This window comes from Takifugu flavidus, chromosome 5, assembly GCF_003711565.1.
Source record: "Takifugu flavidus isolate HTHZ2018 chromosome 5, ASM371156v2, whole genome shotgun sequence".
NCBI classification, from domain to species: Eukaryota; Metazoa; Chordata; class Actinopteri; order Tetraodontiformes; family Tetraodontidae; genus Takifugu; species Takifugu flavidus.
In genome coordinates, this window is record NC_079524.1 from 1,273,446 (window position 1) to 1,292,033 (window position 18,588).

The 18,588-nt window shown below is 46.1% G+C and overlaps 1 protein-coding gene across 5 annotated transcripts in view; it reads left to right on the forward strand.

Moving 5' to 3' along the window:
• Positions 1–18,588, forward strand: part of fam172a (family with sequence similarity 172 member A) — a 112,071-nt gene that overhangs the window by 62,675 nt on the left and 30,808 nt on the right. For 4 of the 5 annotated variants that reach the window (XM_057032041.1, XM_057032045.1, XM_057032046.1 and 1 more), the window contains 2 exons: positions 9,213–9,329; positions 14,971–15,055. In XM_057032041.1, the coding sequence (XP_056888021.1) occupies positions 9,213–9,329; positions 14,971–15,055 (202 nt within the window). The remainder of the gene's footprint in view (positions 1–9,212; positions 9,330–14,970; positions 15,056–18,588) is intronic. The other variant, XM_057032043.1, reaches the window with a different exon arrangement.

Genomic DNA, 18,588 nt, shown 5'->3' on the forward strand with positions numbered 1-18,588 from the left:
TCTCCCCACGTCGACCCACCTTCCCCTGGGTCAAACCACGTCGTCTGGCTGCCTGGTCGCTGCCAAACACCGCTCACCCACGGTGGCATCAAACGCAGCCCAGGAAAGGCGAGAATTTGATGGAGTAAATATCCTCTTTATGCAAAAGGAGCCTGTTGTTGGAGGTCGGGTCATTGACGCCTCGAAAGATCGGCTCCAGGGTGCCGATGCAGATCAAGAGCCTGTTTTTAACTCGCACGCTGCTCCATTCTGTATTGATCACACTCTCCTGCATCTTAAACTCTGTTGATGAATTTAATTGGTTTATTCCAAAAAAAAACCCTGCCTCTCCATCCCTGATTTGGTGGGAACGTTTTTTCTCTTCAGCAGACGGCTGACGAGCGGCGTTTGATAGTGCTAATTGGCAGCTCCCGTCCGTGCAGCGCGTGCTTGGGGCTGGGCGAAGTGAAGCGCTGCTATTGTTCAGAGGTGTCAAACCCAACACGGAACAAAGAGGACGGGAGAAACGCGCAGCGCTCGCCCATCAGCGCGCCGTAAACACCTAAAGCGCACGCACATAAACACACCTATATCCTATATGTTTATTCTATATACCGTAGGTGTGTGTAGCAGGAGCGTGCGTCTGTGACAGACACACGCACACACATGTGTGTATTATACCTGAAGTGACGAACGCCGCCGTTCAGTCGCCAATCCTTCCCCCTCAGGCACACAAACACCTTCAGCACTCACACACGGACGCACAAACTCTTCGACAAACACCCTGAAACTGACAAGATAATCACCACATTCAAACTTACCTTCAGCGCCACACAAATGCTTTTCTCCCAGATAAACTAATAAATATACTGTTTTCTTTTCAAATCTTCTCCACTCAAGGCCCTAATTACCATACGCTGACAAAGCCCTGACAGAGGTGTAATAGTTAAAAAGGTAATTTGAGTACTAGTCAGAGTTTGGGTGTGGAAAAAGGGTCAGTGTGTCCCGTCCCCCCCCCCGTCCCCCCCCATCGGCAGCACCGCCGCCACATCCGTCGCTCTCTTTAATGGTTTATTCACCGCTTTTCGAGGACTTTCTGCATGATTGACTGACAAGGTCTTTTTCTGAAATAGCATCTTCAGTAATGAGAAATAATTGACTCCCTAATCAAAAAAAGGGTTCATGGAATCCACAAACCCAACTGTAATCTACTGTGGCATTTCCAGCAGAATTGACAGTCCTCGTTGCTTCAGGCTCTATACCACTATGGTTTAATTGCTTTTTTTTTTATAACACTAATATACTTGTGTGTGAATTGTGTGTGTACAATGTGTGTGTGTTGTACATATGTTCATCTCCTTTCACTCAGGCTTTGCTTTTAATCAATAATCTCACTTGTAAAGCACTTCAGTTGGTGCACTCAAAGAAAAGCATTATATTTTCCATTTAATTAATTTTGGGAAGTTTGATGCATTTAAAAGAGTAAAAACATGAATCACATAATAATAATGACAATAATAACCAAAAGACCACTCAGAAGTCCTCTGCCAAGCAGGTCATTTCCTCTCATATTGTAACTTACACCCCTAGTGTAGCATAATGTAGCATAGACTCCATATAGGCAGACATCAAAGGGTGGGCTGCATTGGGATCAAAGGCTAACGTTCCTCCGGAATCTGGAATGTCACCCAAATTGAATCCATTATCAGGCCCATTATCAGCATTGGTTGAACATTTCATTGAAATATGTTCATGACTCTTCGGGTTATTTAGTTGACAAAGAGAATTCCGGCTGTCTCACAGCCTCCTTGGCGGATAAAACAAGGAGATTTTGTGATTCCGATATTTATTTTTTTGGCCTTGCTCATGCTTGTTTTTTTCATCGTTAACTTCCTATTTCTATTTTCACTTGTTTGCAAGAATAAAAATGAGAAGAGCAAAGGTTCTGCGCTTCAATTTGAAAACGTGGTCGTTCCTGACAATAATAATTCAGAATAAAACCAAATTAATTGTTCTTTGTTTGCCTCGAGAATCCCAAACTTTGGTCATGAAGGGGTGAATAAGCTTCCAACCTGTTGTAACGTGGCTCATTTCCCTTCTGTGGCTCATCTCCCTTCTCATTAAAAAATGATTTTAAATCATAGCTACTGGCCATAAGAAGTTAATTTCAGATAGTTATAAATTTTCAGTCGTCTTGTCCTTCTGTAGTTTTCCTTCCCTTCTACTTTCCTACCTTTGAATACGGAGGACTTTCTTTTTCTTTCCCTTCTGTCTGTTTTTCTCCCGACCTCTCTCTTTACTCTGTTCCCTGCAGCACTGAAGATGAGCAAATATGAAAGTTCAGTGGATGAAGCCTGAAGGGGTTAAGGCCGTCTTTATAACTTTCATTAGCGCTGTGGAACACCTCGCCTCACTTTGCCTTATTTCTTCAGATTTTTTTGTCAGCGCGGAGTTCTCTGCTCAGACGTGGATCCAGTGCCCTTGAAAATTTAAACCTCTGCTGATTCTTGTGAGTCCCTGAAGACTCACACACACACACAAAACACACACACACACACACACACACACACACACACACACACACATTATTGTTGGAGCAGGAGAGGCCTCCAGATATGTTTTGTTCTCCTGATTAACAACTAAGGTGGAAAAAACTGTCCACCCTGATATCAGTTAATTCCACCACAAGCGCGCTCAGTGTTTTAAAATAAAATTCAAATTCTACACGGTGAAAATGTATTTTTCATTGGAATGTAATGAGGAACAGCTGAATGGAAAAAAGTCCCAATTATAAAGTTTAACCCCACTTAAGCCTCAACAAATCCAGAACAGTTGTAGATAAAAAACCTTGTCAAAGCTAGTTCAGATTTTTTTCACCCCTGTTTGTTTGTGTGTGCGTGTGTGTGTGTGTGTGTGTGTGTTTGTGTGTGCGCATGTGAGTGAAATGGACAGCAGTACCCGGTGGACATTTAACACATTAGCTCTGGCAGAGCTGAGAGTGGTGCGAAAACACACTGATTTCCTAAGTGGCAATCATATCAGGCTCACCATCAGGGAGGCAGACGAGAGCAAACATCTGTGTGTGTGTGTGTGTGTGTGTGTGTGTGTGTGTGTGTGGTGTGTGTGTGTGTGTGTGTGTGTGTGTGTGTGTGTGTGTGTGTGTGTGTGTCTGTGCGCCTGTATGCATGTGTGTGCTTTATTTATTGAAAAAACCAGAGTAACTTGGTTGGCACCCTTGACTTTTATTAGCCTCTTGCTGTTTCATCCCCTTGACACTTTTTCCTGCTTCTGACTCTTTTTTTCCGGTCTAACAACGGTTTCTCGACCCGATCGGTTTGGATGATCTGTTCTTTGCTTCTGTCTCCTCCCTGCCGAGGTTCATGGACCAATTGGCTCTCCTCTATGTCAGTATGGCCCTGAGTTACGACACAGAGGTCGTAGCTTCCTCCAGCAGCCGCCCTTGTTAGGCCCTCTCCCCTTCACTCCCCCCTCTGTCGCTCTTGTCCCCCCTCACCCGATCCATCCAGCCTGCACCCATCCGAAACTACGTTAAAACAGGGTCATCCCCCCGTGTGCACTTAAAGGCTGTCCTTTTAACCTGCTCCGAAATACTTACGGCTATTATTATAGCTTATAAATCATTAAGAAAGTTTAATTATATGAAAATTTCATGGTGGAAGTGTGCAAGCTGACACATGGGAAGGAGAATTTAATGGGCCAGCAAGTCCCAGCACCGTGAGGGAAAATATTGAGGTTAGGTTTCTATTTTACAGCGTTGCCGGAGGGTTGGGAGTCAGGCAGAAAGACAAGAAAGGAAGGAAAAAAAACACTTTTTGGAGAAAAGAGCAGAAATGATGATTACGCTTCCGTATCATTGTCAAATGTAACTTTGCTATTAGACCAAAGCTGTTAATATGGCCAGTTGATTTGGGAATGATGAAGACATTGCCCTCCATACATTGTGCCGGGTTTCTTAACTAACATGTATTCTAATTAACTCAAGACTTTAATTAGCCGCCCTGCCGTAATTTCACTTTGTTCAGGAACGCTGCCTAATTAGAAAAAACCATTTGGAGAATTTCTGTAATTGACGTGGCTAAACAATCCCGAACACGGTTCTTCTCAACTTCTACTATTACAGAAGTTTGTCCACTTGGTTAATTGTGTCAGTATCATTTCATGAGGGTGTTGTGGAGCCGGAACAAGGACCGCCACGGCGACACGAATGCAAATGGATCGGACTTTTGGGAGATGATATCACCGACACTTATCATTGCAGGGATGTTAATTAGAAATTTATTGGATTGTGTTGTGACTATGAAAGGCACATTTATGAAGGAGCTGTCAGTCAACTGTGAGCCAACTTCATTATTTCTTGGCTGATGTGAAATCTGGGCCACCTTTAAGACCTTCGATTCTCTTTTGGAATGTGTATCTGAAAAGAGCCTAATCTCAGAACTCTAAATGCCAGAAAAAGGGTTTCAAAAATGAAGAGGTCTATTTTGTCCTGCGTTTAGGCGATGTCCCTCTCTCCTTCCCTCCATCCGTCCTCCTCTTGTTTTCCATTCGAGCACATGCGGGGCGCAGGGCCCTCGGCCGACAGGTTTCCTGGCACGCCGCTCCTCATCCTCTGCCTTTTGTTTCCACTAGTGGCCGACCCTTCTCCACTTCTGCTGTGTCAGTAAATATTTATTGGCCTTCCTTTTCCTGTGTGTGTGTGTGTGTGTGTTTCCATGGCTATACTCCCAAATCTTTTAGAACCCTGCATGCATACGCTGTCCCCCATCTTCTGCTGCTTATCATCCCACCATCATGGCTGTGTTCAACAGTGACAGGAAATGGCGGAGGAAGTTAGTGCGCTTTTCTCCTGCTCGTCTCGCTCTCTGCAGAGTTCACGTACAGGAGAGCGAGACGGGAAAAACCCTGCGAGCGAATGTAAGTGACCTCATTGAACAAAACCTCCGCGCACTCCCACAACACCGAACACCGCACACACGCACAAACACGCTCCCCCTGGGTCCCCAGAGGCCCGTGGCCTCATGCTAGAGAGGGCTTCCTTCCTGCGGTTAAGACAAAGGAAGCCGGGGACCGACGGGGGACCTGGGACCGCGGCATCAAAGCCACGGGAAGCGCCGGTGTTGTCTCTTCCTGTGGAGGGTGTTGGAGTGTGTGGGGGGCCAGCTGCATGTGTTTTCACAGCCAGGAACAAACAGGGATACATTCTGAGCGTTTGAGTGTGTGTGTGTGTGTGTGTGTGTAGTTTACGTAGGTTAGCCATACACGGGGCTCCTCCATTGTCTTCTGTGGAATCAGATGGATTTATAGTCTACATGTGACATGAAGATCTGACAGTTACCAACAAATAACGACTGCGCTTGGCTGCTGCCGACCCACGTTGGATCCATCAGCATTTGTTTGTCCGCACAAACTCTGCTTCCAGTTTGTGTTTGTGTTGCGCTCCCTCCCCACTGTTGAGGTGCCTGGAGTTGTTGGGGGGTGGGAGGCGTGTGCACGAGTGTCTGCGCCATGTGCTTTCCCAACCTTCCCGCATGCGCCCGCGTCCATGTTTGTTTGTTTTCCCGCCGCTCACACCGGCTTCCCTGATCCCTGTGTCTGTCTGGCATCAACCGGACAGTTAATCAATCAAATATTTAAGCAGTGCTCAGTGGGCGGTCCCACATTATTCCTGGATGTTGGCATCCGTGGCCCAGCCGCATTACCAGCCTCCTCTTGGACTGGCGGAGCCACATAAGGAGCATTATTTCCCCCTCGCCCGTGGCTGTCCGCACTCATTCCCACATTCCGTATTTCTCTTCCGTACGCTCTGTCGCTCCGTCCCTTGTTTTTTTTCCTTGTTTGCTGCTGACTATTCACACTGTCTCTATGTGTAATTGTGGGCTTTCACGTTGACTATCTGACAGCGAGTACAGCTCCTTAAAGAGCTCTCATCTTTCTGTCTTTGCCTTTTTCTTTCGCTCCGCTTTCTTTCCAGGGATAAGTCTGCCTGTCTCCCCACGGGGCTCTCCATTGTGGATTACTATTCAGTTTTCACCCAATTATCTAGTGGGTTTCGCTGGCTTTGACACATAATTATCAAAGGCCTAAATAATTGTCTTTATTATTATCAGTGTTTAGGTGTAGCATCAGCGGAGCAATCGCGAGCACGGGAGCATCACAGGGAGAGGCAAGAAATGAAGTATTTATCTCAACCAGAGATTAGCTTAGCATGTGGTTAAATTATGTTTTGTCCCTTATTTTATCTCTTTGTTCAGATAAATAATACGCCACCTTTCCACACAACACGTTTACATCAATAGTACAAATGGTGGTGGGGGGCGCAGTGAGAGCCGTCTGGGAGGTCAAAGGTCTTTGTCCATGTTTGCAAAGTTTTGGTGCTTTTAAAAGTGTTAGAGTGATAGTTTATATATAGAATTATCAGCACCAAGAGTCTTCTATACGATCAGTGCATCATGTGACGTATCTAAACGAGAGTCACGGTGCAAAACTGCTGATGCACGTTTTCTTTTTAAAGCACGCTAGCGTGGACCCGGGGCCACCCTCCGTGCTGAAAGCTCGGGTTCAGATGCCTCGTTTCCATTTCAGCATAAACTGCTGCTGGTTCCAAGACCGTTGAAGCTCACTTGCTTCAGGGATGCTGCTCCGACGCTGACCCTGTGATCTGTTTTCCCTGTGAAGTGGGCCAAGGCAAAATTGAATCGCCCTCGTGGGAATCTATAAACCATTCAGAAAGACTTTGTTGCTCACATCTGTCTGTCTCGCATATTTATTTAACTTTTGCCTTTCCAATTTTTTTCGGTCCTTTGCGACCAAGTATTCTCTCGATATTGCTTCAATGTTCGGGCCCCACTAACTTTACCGTGCATGTCCAGCTGCTTCAGCCATAAAGGAAAGGCCAGCAGAAGGACTGGAAGTGCCCCCACATGTGTCTGTTGTTTTAGCTTAACAAGTGTTTCCACATAGGTGTCTGTTTTTCTGCCTGTCCGACATCAGACGGATCACAACAGCCGGCCTGTTTTCTTGTCGAAGCTACTGCCTCCGCTTGTCTGCAGCTGACACGGTAGAAGCAGTTGAACCAACAACCACTAGTTGCAGCCTTTCTAACTCGTGCCAGTACAGTTTCTCCAGTAGGCTTAATGTAACCACGCAGGATAGATGATGCGCATCTGTTCTGAGGTGAAACTAACCGCTCTCACCACTGTTGTTGTTGTGGCTTATAATTCACGGACTTGTGTGGTTCCAGTGTGGTTCCGGAGCACGCGGCATTGAATTATGCCCTGTAGCCATTTTTTTAACCTCTTACTCCAACTGCTACCACAAGCAGCCATATGCTAATATGCACCGGAGCAAAGTGACCTGTCAGAACAGATGATTGATGCAGCCAGCGGTGGAGGATAAGACTTCTTCTGTTGAGTCGTTGCCAAGAAAACCGATGTTTGGCGAGACGGCGTGATTTATTGTCTTTTTTTTGGTTTTTGCAACTCATAGAGGAACCTCGTTTTTCTGGACCTAGTAAAAGTATGTGTAGAGGTTCGGGCAGTCAGCGAAGGATTTCTGACACCACTCTGATGGTTACTTCCAAACGTCTTAGCATCATGTCAGATTTCACGATTACTGACTGTAAATAATGAAGGAAACGATTAATGATCACTTTGAATACAGGCCCAGGCCTCTTTATCCTTTATGGTGAATAAAAAAGCCCAGACACAGAGGGCTTTTTCAGCCGTTTAGAGGCATGTGCTTTGCATTTTCCATGGTCAGTCAGTCCACAGCCTCCTGTTTCCTGGCCTCTGCTAGCGGCTCATATACTCTGGGACTGGCCCATTTGGCCAGCACCAGAAAACAGGACCTTGACTGACACATCCAGTTTTAAAAGGCTGGCTTTCTTAATCCCACGAGTGCAGTTCTGCCAGAGGAAAGCTTTTCAACCAAGCTCGGATGAGGGTGGAGTCGTGTGTGTATATCTGTGAGAGAGAGTGTGTTTTTTATGAGCTGGCGAATGTCTCCGTCTCTGCTTTTGTTGTCTGTCTTTACGTTTGCGTCGCATTTGATGTTTATGCCTGTACCCCCCCGCTCTGCCTCTTTCCTCTCGCTGACAAAGACATTCCTGTGGAAGCCTTATCAGCGATGTGATGTATGAGTCCTTTGGCTTTTAATAGATTCCATTTATCTCTATACACTCCTACTTGAATTTGGCTTTCCCAAGGAATGATGTATTCAAATGCCCACTGTCATTTTGACGTACAGCCGACCAGCAAGAGTTGGCTGACAGATGACCGGTGTTACGCGGCTACGAACCTGCACTTGTTGGGCGATTTCTCCAGCTTGAATTCATATCGTAGCACCGTGGCTAAAGCCTCTTTTTGCCATCACTCCCAGGCTTTTAAGCACCAACCGATGTTTATTATTCCGGACCTCACTTCGTCTTTACTCAGACTTCACTGTTGGCCTCATTCTCAGACACCAAGTCACAGATATTTCCAAGAGATTTCCAAGTGTTTGATGAAAGGTGGTTTACCCTTGTGCCAATCTGCAGATCCCAATACCTGGTCATCCACAGCTCGCTAATCTGCTTCAACCCTACTTACACAGCCAGTAAATATGAAGCTTTATGCACTGTTCCATTTTCTTTTGCCGTTATCTTAAATCAAAGAGTTAAATGGCTCCTCCCCAAGGCCCACAGCTGCAGTGCTCCTTGGGGTTGGACCGGCGGTGTAGGAAGTCTATTGTAGCGCTGTAACAAGTTCTTTGTGTGACATTTTCCTTGGCGTTGACATTCAGAGGGGAATAAGAAGAAGGGTCTGTGGATGCCACATTCTCTATGACATGTGAAGGGAGAGGGTATTAAGAATGGGGACCGAGGTATTTGAACGTGCACAGGGAAGGTCATTTGCACAGAACGTGACAAGGACACGCTGTGGTGAAGCAGCGCTTTCATATTTCACTTTATCACATTATGCTTTACATCAGGTTGAATCTGTATCTGCTGCTCCGCTGGGCCTGTGCTATCGTGTGCTGCCAGTATGTGTTGGACAGGGAATCAAATTCTTATCAGGCAGGTATCTGTTGACACAATGGATAGGTCATATTCAAATGTTTTTTTTCATAACCAAGCAATAAAAAGCTTTTTTTTCCCCCCATCTGACTAGCATATGTGGAGAGGTTTTTTTCTTCTTTTTTTTCAGCAAGGTAACTTACACGAATGTTTCCTGCAGATGAATCAGAGGGAGACAGACGTGAAGAACAGAGTGCGCGCTGTGGCTTTCGCTGACTCCGCTCACAACATCTGGCATCAGGACACCAGTAAAGGCACCCAAGACTGGATGCAGCAGGTGCACACACACACACACACACACACACACACACAACACACACACACACACACACACACACACACACACACACACACACTGCTCCTAGATGCTAGCTGAGGGCTGTCTTTTTGTTTGATCCACTTTATTTTCTCCTCACACAACCCTGATGATCACCAGATCACCCACTGGCTCTAGAAGCAGCAGAGAATCCGGGTTTGATTCTTCTTTGTCCTTTTTTAATCAGCTTCTCCACTGAAGGTACATGGCAGTGAATAACTAAATGCTCAACCATTTGTGGCGCCTGTGTACTTACACAAAGCCACATATTTGTGTGCTTTTTGATGAGCTTTTCAGATAGGATTCTCGCCCATGTGCATTTGTCTCGGCTTCATTTTAGCGCTTGCCCTTTCTGGTGTGACCTCTGCGCCACACGCAGCACCTGGGCTCACTCAGTATGCACATAAAGATGAGGACCATCCATGACCAGAGCTGCTTCAGAGCCAGAGATGCAAATGTCATGCACACAAACACACACACACACACACACACACACACACAGAGTATATCTATATTGGTATGATGTCCTCTCTTTCATTGCACATTCTCTGTCCTTTCCCACCTCATTTATGTGTGTTGGGTTTGTGTTTTCACTCTTTGTGTGATCTGTGAATGTGTGCGTTTGAGCACTGGTGATTCAAGGTTGCACTGGCCCCCTTCTCCTTGTCCGACTTTTCCTATTTTTTGATTTATCCAAGGGGTGTTTGGGACACTGCATTAATTGGAATGTTAAGTGATTTTCTATTTGTGATGATTACCCACAACAATAAATCTGAAATAACCTTCTTTGTCCAGCGGGAGGAAGAGGACTGTCAAGGATTCCCTCTCTTGTGCTCATTAACCCAGGGTCCTTTTTTTGGCTGCATTAAGAGAACAGCCAACCTAATTAAATTGGTATTTTATTGAGAGCTGCAGTGTTGCCTTTATACCAAACGCTTTTAATGATACAAAACAGAAAATGTTAATGTAGAGATTTCATCTTTTTGTTTTTTGTTATGAAGCAAAGTTAGTTATATATTTTTGGGGAAAAATCAAATTAAATAATATGTTAAAGGTTCAGGAGGAATTTTGCCGGTGCTGCATTCTCCAATAATCTTATCAAATTTGGGTTGGAATTACACTAAACTACGAATGGCTCTCATCTTCATTTGATCTGCTGTTGCATAGACTTTCAAAATGTGCACATCCCCTGCCAATCAACAGGCCATAGGCCCTGGAAACATCAGTGTAATTATAAAAAGAACATCTTATGTATATCAGTTACACACACACAGCTGGGTGCTCAGTGTAAACAAGCCTTGCATGGCCCACTGAAGTATAAGCACACACATGGAACACACACAAAGCTGAGCAGATGATGCAGAGCTCGCACTGAACCTGAATATTGCCCCAGGTGGTGTATAAATAAGGGTGCCTGTATGACTAGGGTGCATGTGAGGTCGGTGCACCCCAGCGGTGCTCTGTTCTGTTCTCCTCGGATGGGGATTATTCCCTCCCTTTGGGGTTGAAGAGGTCGCTCGATGGTGGGATGAGCAGAGGAGGGTAAAAGAGAAGAGACGAGATTTAGAGATCAGTGCCTGCTGCGCCAGGTTATACAGACCTCATGGGTCAGAGGAGGGCCAGCTGACGTCACTGCCGGGAAGCAAAATACAGGGTGCAGTGGCGTCCGGTCAAAAGAAGAACGTAGAAGAGAATTAAGACCGGCCAGGAAAGAGAGGAAGGGCCACAATGGATGGAGACAGAACGGAAGTAAAGCCTAAGAAAACTTATCTTATTTGAATTCCATCGACTGCGGCAGCGAATGCACGGGCAGAACCGTGGAAGAAGAAAAGAAAGACAAGCAGGACGTGAAAGGAGTGAATACTGATGGAGATGAGAATCATGTGGAGTTAGATGAGAAGCATAGTGAGGAGAAGCCAGTAAAATGGAGAAATGTGAATGATGGTGTACAGCTGGCAGCCTGTCACAGTCTCCAAGGTGTCTCCTGTCACAGTGCTGGCCGGCTGTCACACTCTAGTGGCCTGCCCAGAGTGCACATACATGCACACACACGCGCGCACACACGAATAAAGCACACCTACTCTGGTCATGAATAAACCATCCTAATCCACAGAGATTATATAAAGTCTGGAGGAAGTGAAGAAGTGAGTGTATGTTGGGGTTTTGAGGACTTTTTCCCCCAGTTTATACACATAATAGAGATCATGGAGATGTTTGGCAGTATTTGGTGAAGAAGATATTTCATCACATTTTGGCCAAATTTATTATTTCAATGTTTTGTTTTTTTTAATAGAATGCCGGGTTTCAAAAGTATAGAGTGGCTGGGTCCCTTTTAAGAAGGGTTGTGTTCCACACACTGTGTAGCGGATATTGCCACCTGTGTGAGACCTGTTCTGTCCTCATGAAGGCTCCATTAGATAAGCCTACCATCAGCCTAGAGCAGTGATTTGTGTCCATTACCCTCTGTGTGATGGTGTGTGTCTCTGTGAAAGCAGCAGACTGGCTCCCACTCTGGCTTGCAGAAGGTGGCAGGTGGTGCTCTCTCTCTCTCTATCTCCACACTCACATGCACACATGCATGAAGAAATATTCAGAAAATATACAAAATGAAGCCTAATAGCATCTCACAGAGGTGGACCGGGTGCCTGCTGTTGATTATACCCTCAAACTATACATTTAGCATTAGCAGTTAGCATTTGTCCTTACCCAGGTCATCATGTACTGTACGCTAAGGTCTTTGTCAGAGCCTGATGTCCCCCCCCCCCCAAAAAAAAAATACAGAGGCAGATTACACATGGCCACAGATCTCAGGGGTTTCTCTATTTGTTTTGTCCATACGTTTAGACCTGCATTCTTTGCAGACATGCTGCTTTTTAATCACTGTTGAGCACAAGGATGGTAAAAAAGAATAAAGAAGCTCAACACACAACAATATCTCACAGCAGCTGAGACACGGGGCAGAGTTTTTGTTGTTCTAAAAGCCAAATTGGCCAAACGTACTAAAATATTTGAGTTTTTTTCCCGGATTCTAATGTTACCTGTTTATTAAATCAATATTGAGTTTTTTTCCAAACTATTACATTTAAATTTGTCGCTGAGTTCTGAAAAGCTTTGCGGGAGAAACGTCGCGGCCTGTATCTGATCCCCGGAAGCATCACGCACGCACCGAGCAGCGGAGGTGTGTGTGTGTGTGTGTTTGGGGGGGGTAGATCTGTTTGCTTGTTTGTTCCTCTGTCTGCCTTTCGTTCAGTGGCAGCATTGATCGGCGAATGAGCTGCTTGAAGTGGTGATGGCGTGCGTCAGCGGCAGCCGATGAGATGCGCCATCCTTTTGTCACACGGGCCCTCTCTGATCCCAGCCAGAAGGCCCTGCCTTTACGCGTCTGCCTTTACGCGTCTGCCTTTACGCCTGTGGTCTCCCACAGCACCGCGGCAGCGTGCAACGCTCACATGTGTCTGTTCGCGCAGAACTTTGTGTGCTGATGCCTTGACAAATCTATTGAACACCCCCCCCCGCCCGCCTCCACTGGTAGCTGTGGAGGTGCAGGGGGAGGGGAGAGCGCAGCCCCTTTGAAAGACTCCTGTCCTTCCCCTCATTCCAGCCACCCTCAATGCCCCTGCTCCACAGCCCAGCTGACATCTTCCTTGAGACGCGCTGAATGAATTAAAGGAGATACAATGAGACACTTGATGCAGCAGTCACGGAACCCAGCTCAGCCCCCCAGCCCGGGCTCAGAGGAGACCCCATCACGGAACTAAAAATACGCAATCTGCCACTGTTTACCAAGCAGACTTGTCGTCCCCCCCCCAACACATTCCCCTACATCCCTCTGCAAATGTCTGACTTTTCCCTCTTTGGCTGTATACCTTCTGACATCTGCCTGATTGCCGGGATGGTAGGAAATTGCATACTGCGGAAAAGAGCGAAAGGTCATTTGTGTTCTTTAAGAGGTAATTTCAGTGTGCTTGATTCATTATTGCATTTGATTGAACAGGAATGATCACACATGGGTTAAACCTTGTTTTCATAGCTGCCATTTTAATACTGAGTTTGCAATTGAATTTTGTTTACTTACTTGATATTCCTCCTACTTACTTCCTGATATCTCCAAAGGATTTGCACATTGGGGCCAGATGTTTGATCGTGATCATCTCTTGAAATGGTTTGTCTATAATCTTATGGTAAATAAATCACTATGGGCATGTGCAACACATGTTGAACATATAGCGTCAGAAGAAATTTGTTCAGACATATTGCAGATTTAAAAACGTCCAAAAAGCGTCGTGTTTAATCTTGCTGTCTCCCTGTAAATCAATATTGAGACTACTATGAAGTCGGCTGGGAAGGGCCTGTTTGTGTGTGTGACATTTGACATGACCCTGGATTTATTTACACGTAGGGAGAGCGTGTACGAGCTTCGGTGAAGTTGAAATGAAGTTAAACAGCTTTTACTCTGCAGTGCCTCCTCTGTAAAGACCTTGGGAGGGAGGGAGGGTCACCCGGGGCAAAAATGTAAAAACACGTGTGTGCTTGGGCTCACAACGCTACACACCTTTGCAGGAGACCCCCCGCGATGCAATCACTGACCCCCACATGCACAAAAGCACACACAAGCACGCACGGCGCTGTAATGACTGTCAGGGGGGGCCGGGGTGAAGGTAAACAAGGGCAGATAAGCAGTGATTCAGAAGGACGCCAGCTGCACATTCTAATCTCTTTACATTTTCGCTTTCTTCTATTGAACTTTTATCTTATCTGTGGACCGTCTCCTCCAAGCATTCCTTCTCAGACTCCTTATGTCCCTCTCCGCCTTCCCCGGGTTTTTGTAACCTCCCGAGTTCACAGCGCACCAATCCTCGTTACACAGTCCAAACGGGAAAACGCGCGATGTCGTCATCAGCTGACCCACACAATGGACACCCAACGGCAGTTTCCTGTGCACTGTCGTGCACTTAATTAACTGGTTGGAGCACGCCGTGTTTGACACGTCCTTGTAGACAGAGCGAGGGAATGCCGCACAGACGGACAGATGAAGATGGCTACACACTAGATAAAGAGGTCTTCTTCCATTTCTGACAGTGGAGTTGTCAAGTGAAAAGTGGGGGGGTGGCTTGAAAGGACGAGGGGTGTGTGCAGGGGGTTATGGGTCAGCAAGCTGGGCAGACACCCTTCCCCAAGGCACCCACCTCTCCTCCATGGTGGACGGCCATAGCTCCTCACCACAAACAAAACGCCAAGCTGTCTGAGCAACATGTCACTGAGCTTTTAATTGCTTGTCCCCCTCCACATACACACACACACGTGCACACGCACGCACGCACGCACACACACACACACACAGGCATACTTTGCAATAGCCGTACCTCTTTCTAGCTTCATCCCCTGTCCTCGACACCTGTCCACCTCTCCTTTGTTCCCGCTCTTCCTGGTATTTTCTTTTTTTCTCGGTCCAGTTTTTTTTGTCAGCCCCCGTTCTTGTGTTCATGCAGGGTGGTGTCCTCATGCTTGCTATGACATATTAGCACTTCTTACTTTTAGAAGCAATATAGATAATCTTTCGTTCGAGCGCAGTTGTTAATCTCTGCCTTCCCTCTGTCTACAGCACTGTTGTAACTGGGTATCGAGCTCGGAGCCCCTGGACGCCCCACTGGACTCCATGCTTCCTGACTGCCCCCGCGTCTCTGCAGGTATTAAGCAAAACGCGTCTATAAACACACCCAACCAATATCGACTTAGTCTGTCCACAGAGATTGATTTCTTTTTCCCCAAATATAAAGACTGTGAAAGACTTTGACTTTGGATTTAAATTTGACTTGATTAAATCTAAGATCATTGGACCGTCGAGAACTGACACCCAGTTTTGTAGGTCAGAATCTGGCAGAGCCTCATGTACAGGCAATTTGCTCTGTGTCAACATTGGCTAAGTGTATATTTTTTCTACTCTGGTGAAAAATTAATTCTGGATTGCGCCGTGAGTATTAGCAGTATTTCAAATTCCAGCGATGAAAGGCATTACCTCTGCTTGTGGCCTTTGCTATTGTCGGTTTAGGACTTTAAAAGCAGGGCTTAAGTATCTGTTTTTAACAGGAATCTTAATGAAAAAAAGAAAATAGTTTATTTTTGTGAGGGAAATTTCAGCAAATCTATTAGGCGCTGTAAAGCTGGTCACACTTGAAACCTATTAGTGTCACAAACAGACTTGCCTGTGCAGCGGGGGGAGATTTATAGCAAAAATATGCATGACAGATGTGGAAAGACAGACTTCGGGCTCTGACTTCTGTTTATGTGTTCATAAAGCGGCGCGAGATTATTAGGGTTCGTTAAGTGCTGCGTGTTTTTGTGGGGGTTGGGCGGTTCGGAAGCATTATTAGCTGCCTGTCATTGTCAGAAACACTGAGGCTGTGGCAGATTACGTGGAAACCTCAGAAACGGGCGCTGCGTGTCACAAAGAAAAGTGCCGTTTGATTTCCAGTTCTATTTGTGTCTTCTTAGTGGCACCTTCCTTGGTTTTCATCATCTGCTCTGCCTCCTCCATTCATTAATCCTCTCCCGTGGCGTCGGGCTTCCTGTTTCCGTGCCCTCTCTGTGGCTGACTGGCCTCCATGATGTCGCGGTCATCACGAGAATGTGTCCTTAATGTAGGATTAGGGATGAAAGCTGTAATCCTCAACATGACCGTTGATAAGACGCTGATTGCGGCGTTGTTTTAAAAGGCACACGCGCAGAACCAGCCATGGCTTCTGAACGCGCCGCTTGGATTTTTTTGCTCGATATTTACGCCTTCACTCTTCCTTGCACATGCAAATCTGCGCAGAGGTGTCTCATTACTCACGTTATGCCCTGTCATTTCTCTCCATTCACCCCCCCCTCCTCACGGACATCACAGTAAACGTATAGGTCATCTTCCACATGCTGCACATGTCAGTGAATACATCTCTAACGCACTTATCTCATCTCGGCCACTGAAACACCGTGTTCCGCACGGGGCTGCGTAGGTGGGCAACCCTCAACATCTTCCAGTGAATCAGCTCCTTGAAATGTCATCTTCAATATAAAACGCATACTGTATTTCATGTCCAAATGTCAGGGTTTTTTGCCTTGATGTGTCGTTTCTCTTATTTCGGCGACTGCCATCGGTCAGAAGACAGCAACCTTTGAGCCGCGATAGCGCGGCCTGCGTGTCTGAAACCCTCGGCAGGGCTGGCATTGTCCTGATGCCGACCTGTTTGACACAGCGGCCATCTGTATCTATGCACTATTGACTCGTGCTCTATTGACTTTTGCTGCCTCAACTGGGCTCAATATATCGGAGACACTGGCCTGTTAACAGAGCTGCCAACTATTCTTGTCTCTGGCTTTTTGGTGGCAGCCTCTGATGTCAAAGGTTGTCTCAGTCATCTTTGTGTCCTTGGCAGCCTGGCAGGTTCACAGGCAGCGGCTCATTGTGTTCAGAGTCACCGCGGACCAGCAGAGGTGAGGAGGGTGAGGGAAGGTTGAGGGAAGGCTGTCAGGGCTTTGTGGCCTGGCACTTCAACCAGCACTCACGCAGCTCACCATGGCTACTGCTGCCGGGACTGTATCTATGGTGAAGGCATGTGTATGTTCTTGTGTCTGTGTGCAGATGGATTACTCATCCAACCGCCCACACACAATCATTCAGTTTAACACACACGTTTGTGTCTATGAGGTCAAACAACACCCTGCTCGCCCGTGGACCCAGGACCAGCGTGAATTAGCAGAATAGTGCGATAAGACGCTCTCGTCTCTGAAGGTTAACATAATGGTTAAAGTAACCTCAAATGTGCGCACCGAGCGTTCAAATTCATTTCACAATTTTATGCTCCCTCTTTCTTTTTTCTCAGTTACACTCTCTCGGTGGAGAGGGCAGTGGTGATGTGATATTTCTAAAAATGTTTTTTTTTCCCTTTATCTGTAGCCTTACATGTCTTGAAATTCATTTATTTGCTTTAAATAATTCATCACTTTACTCTTTTTTTCTTTCCTCCATGAGGAATTTATTTCACCGAGGAGGTCATTGGTCTGGCATTTACCGGTGGAATTTTATCATTTAGCTGCATGCCAAAACACAGGCGCGATACAAAAGGTGAGCCAAACTCCTGTTGGAAAGGTCTCGGGTGTGTGTGCTCGTGTTGAGGAACCTTTCGAGATGCAGTCGTGAATCTTGCTCAAGACCGTTCGGTGCAGATTACCCAACATGTGATCGTTTGGATCCTTCATTGTCATTTTGATAGCACTGGAAGAACGGCGAAGCCCGGAGGCAGCCGTGGCCAAAAGGTTACACTTGTCACCGGGATGTCACCTCCATGACCCGCTGGAAACATTTCAGTAGCAAAAGTGAAAACAATGGCGACCCCTGCTTCATTTCAACAGCGAGGAGCCCCCGAGCAAAGCCCTTAACCTCAAGCCCTTAACCCCACAGCTCGGAGGTGACGGATCAGCCCGTCCTCCTGGGCTGCTTCCAGGTTTGGATGTTTCCATGCCAGGGTTTTTTTTTTTCAAACAAAGAAGTAAATAAACAGCAAATCATTACATATACTGTAGGTGGGGTTCTCGACTCCCGTTTTTGCTGCATGTTTTCCACGAGTGGGATGGTTGATTGCTTGTTTGACCAGTAAAGAATGGGAAAACTCCCTTTACTAATAGCACAGACATGCATACACACACACACAGACACACAATTTCCTCTTGGGCGATTACTCATTGTCCAAGCTGATTATTAATTACACAGAGAGGCTTCTCTGAATGTAAACACTGATTAATGGCTAACCAAAGTAAGTTAATGTCTTACCTGTATTTTAATTACCAAGCCTGCTCTGTTACAAGCATCCCAACACAAGGCTGTAATTAACTCTAATGGGCTGCAGAAAGACACTCACTTTCATTTTCCTTTACACTTTAAATACAGTCCTTGACCAGGATTTCTTTTGCACCAGCCATCTCTGCTCCCCCTGATGCCTATGAATGAATTCTGGAGCAGAAGCGAACATAACAGGAAGTTGGGAATAAAAGTGTCGCAGTCTGGTTACTGAAATGGGAAATAATTCCTGTGCAATGATGCACGTTTTATTTTTAATGTGACCAGATACATCAAAAGCATAACGGGGGCCTGCGAATGAAAGGAGGCAGTTTTTCAGAGATGCAATCATGCACACACACACACGCACACACACACACACACACACACACACACACTGGTGTG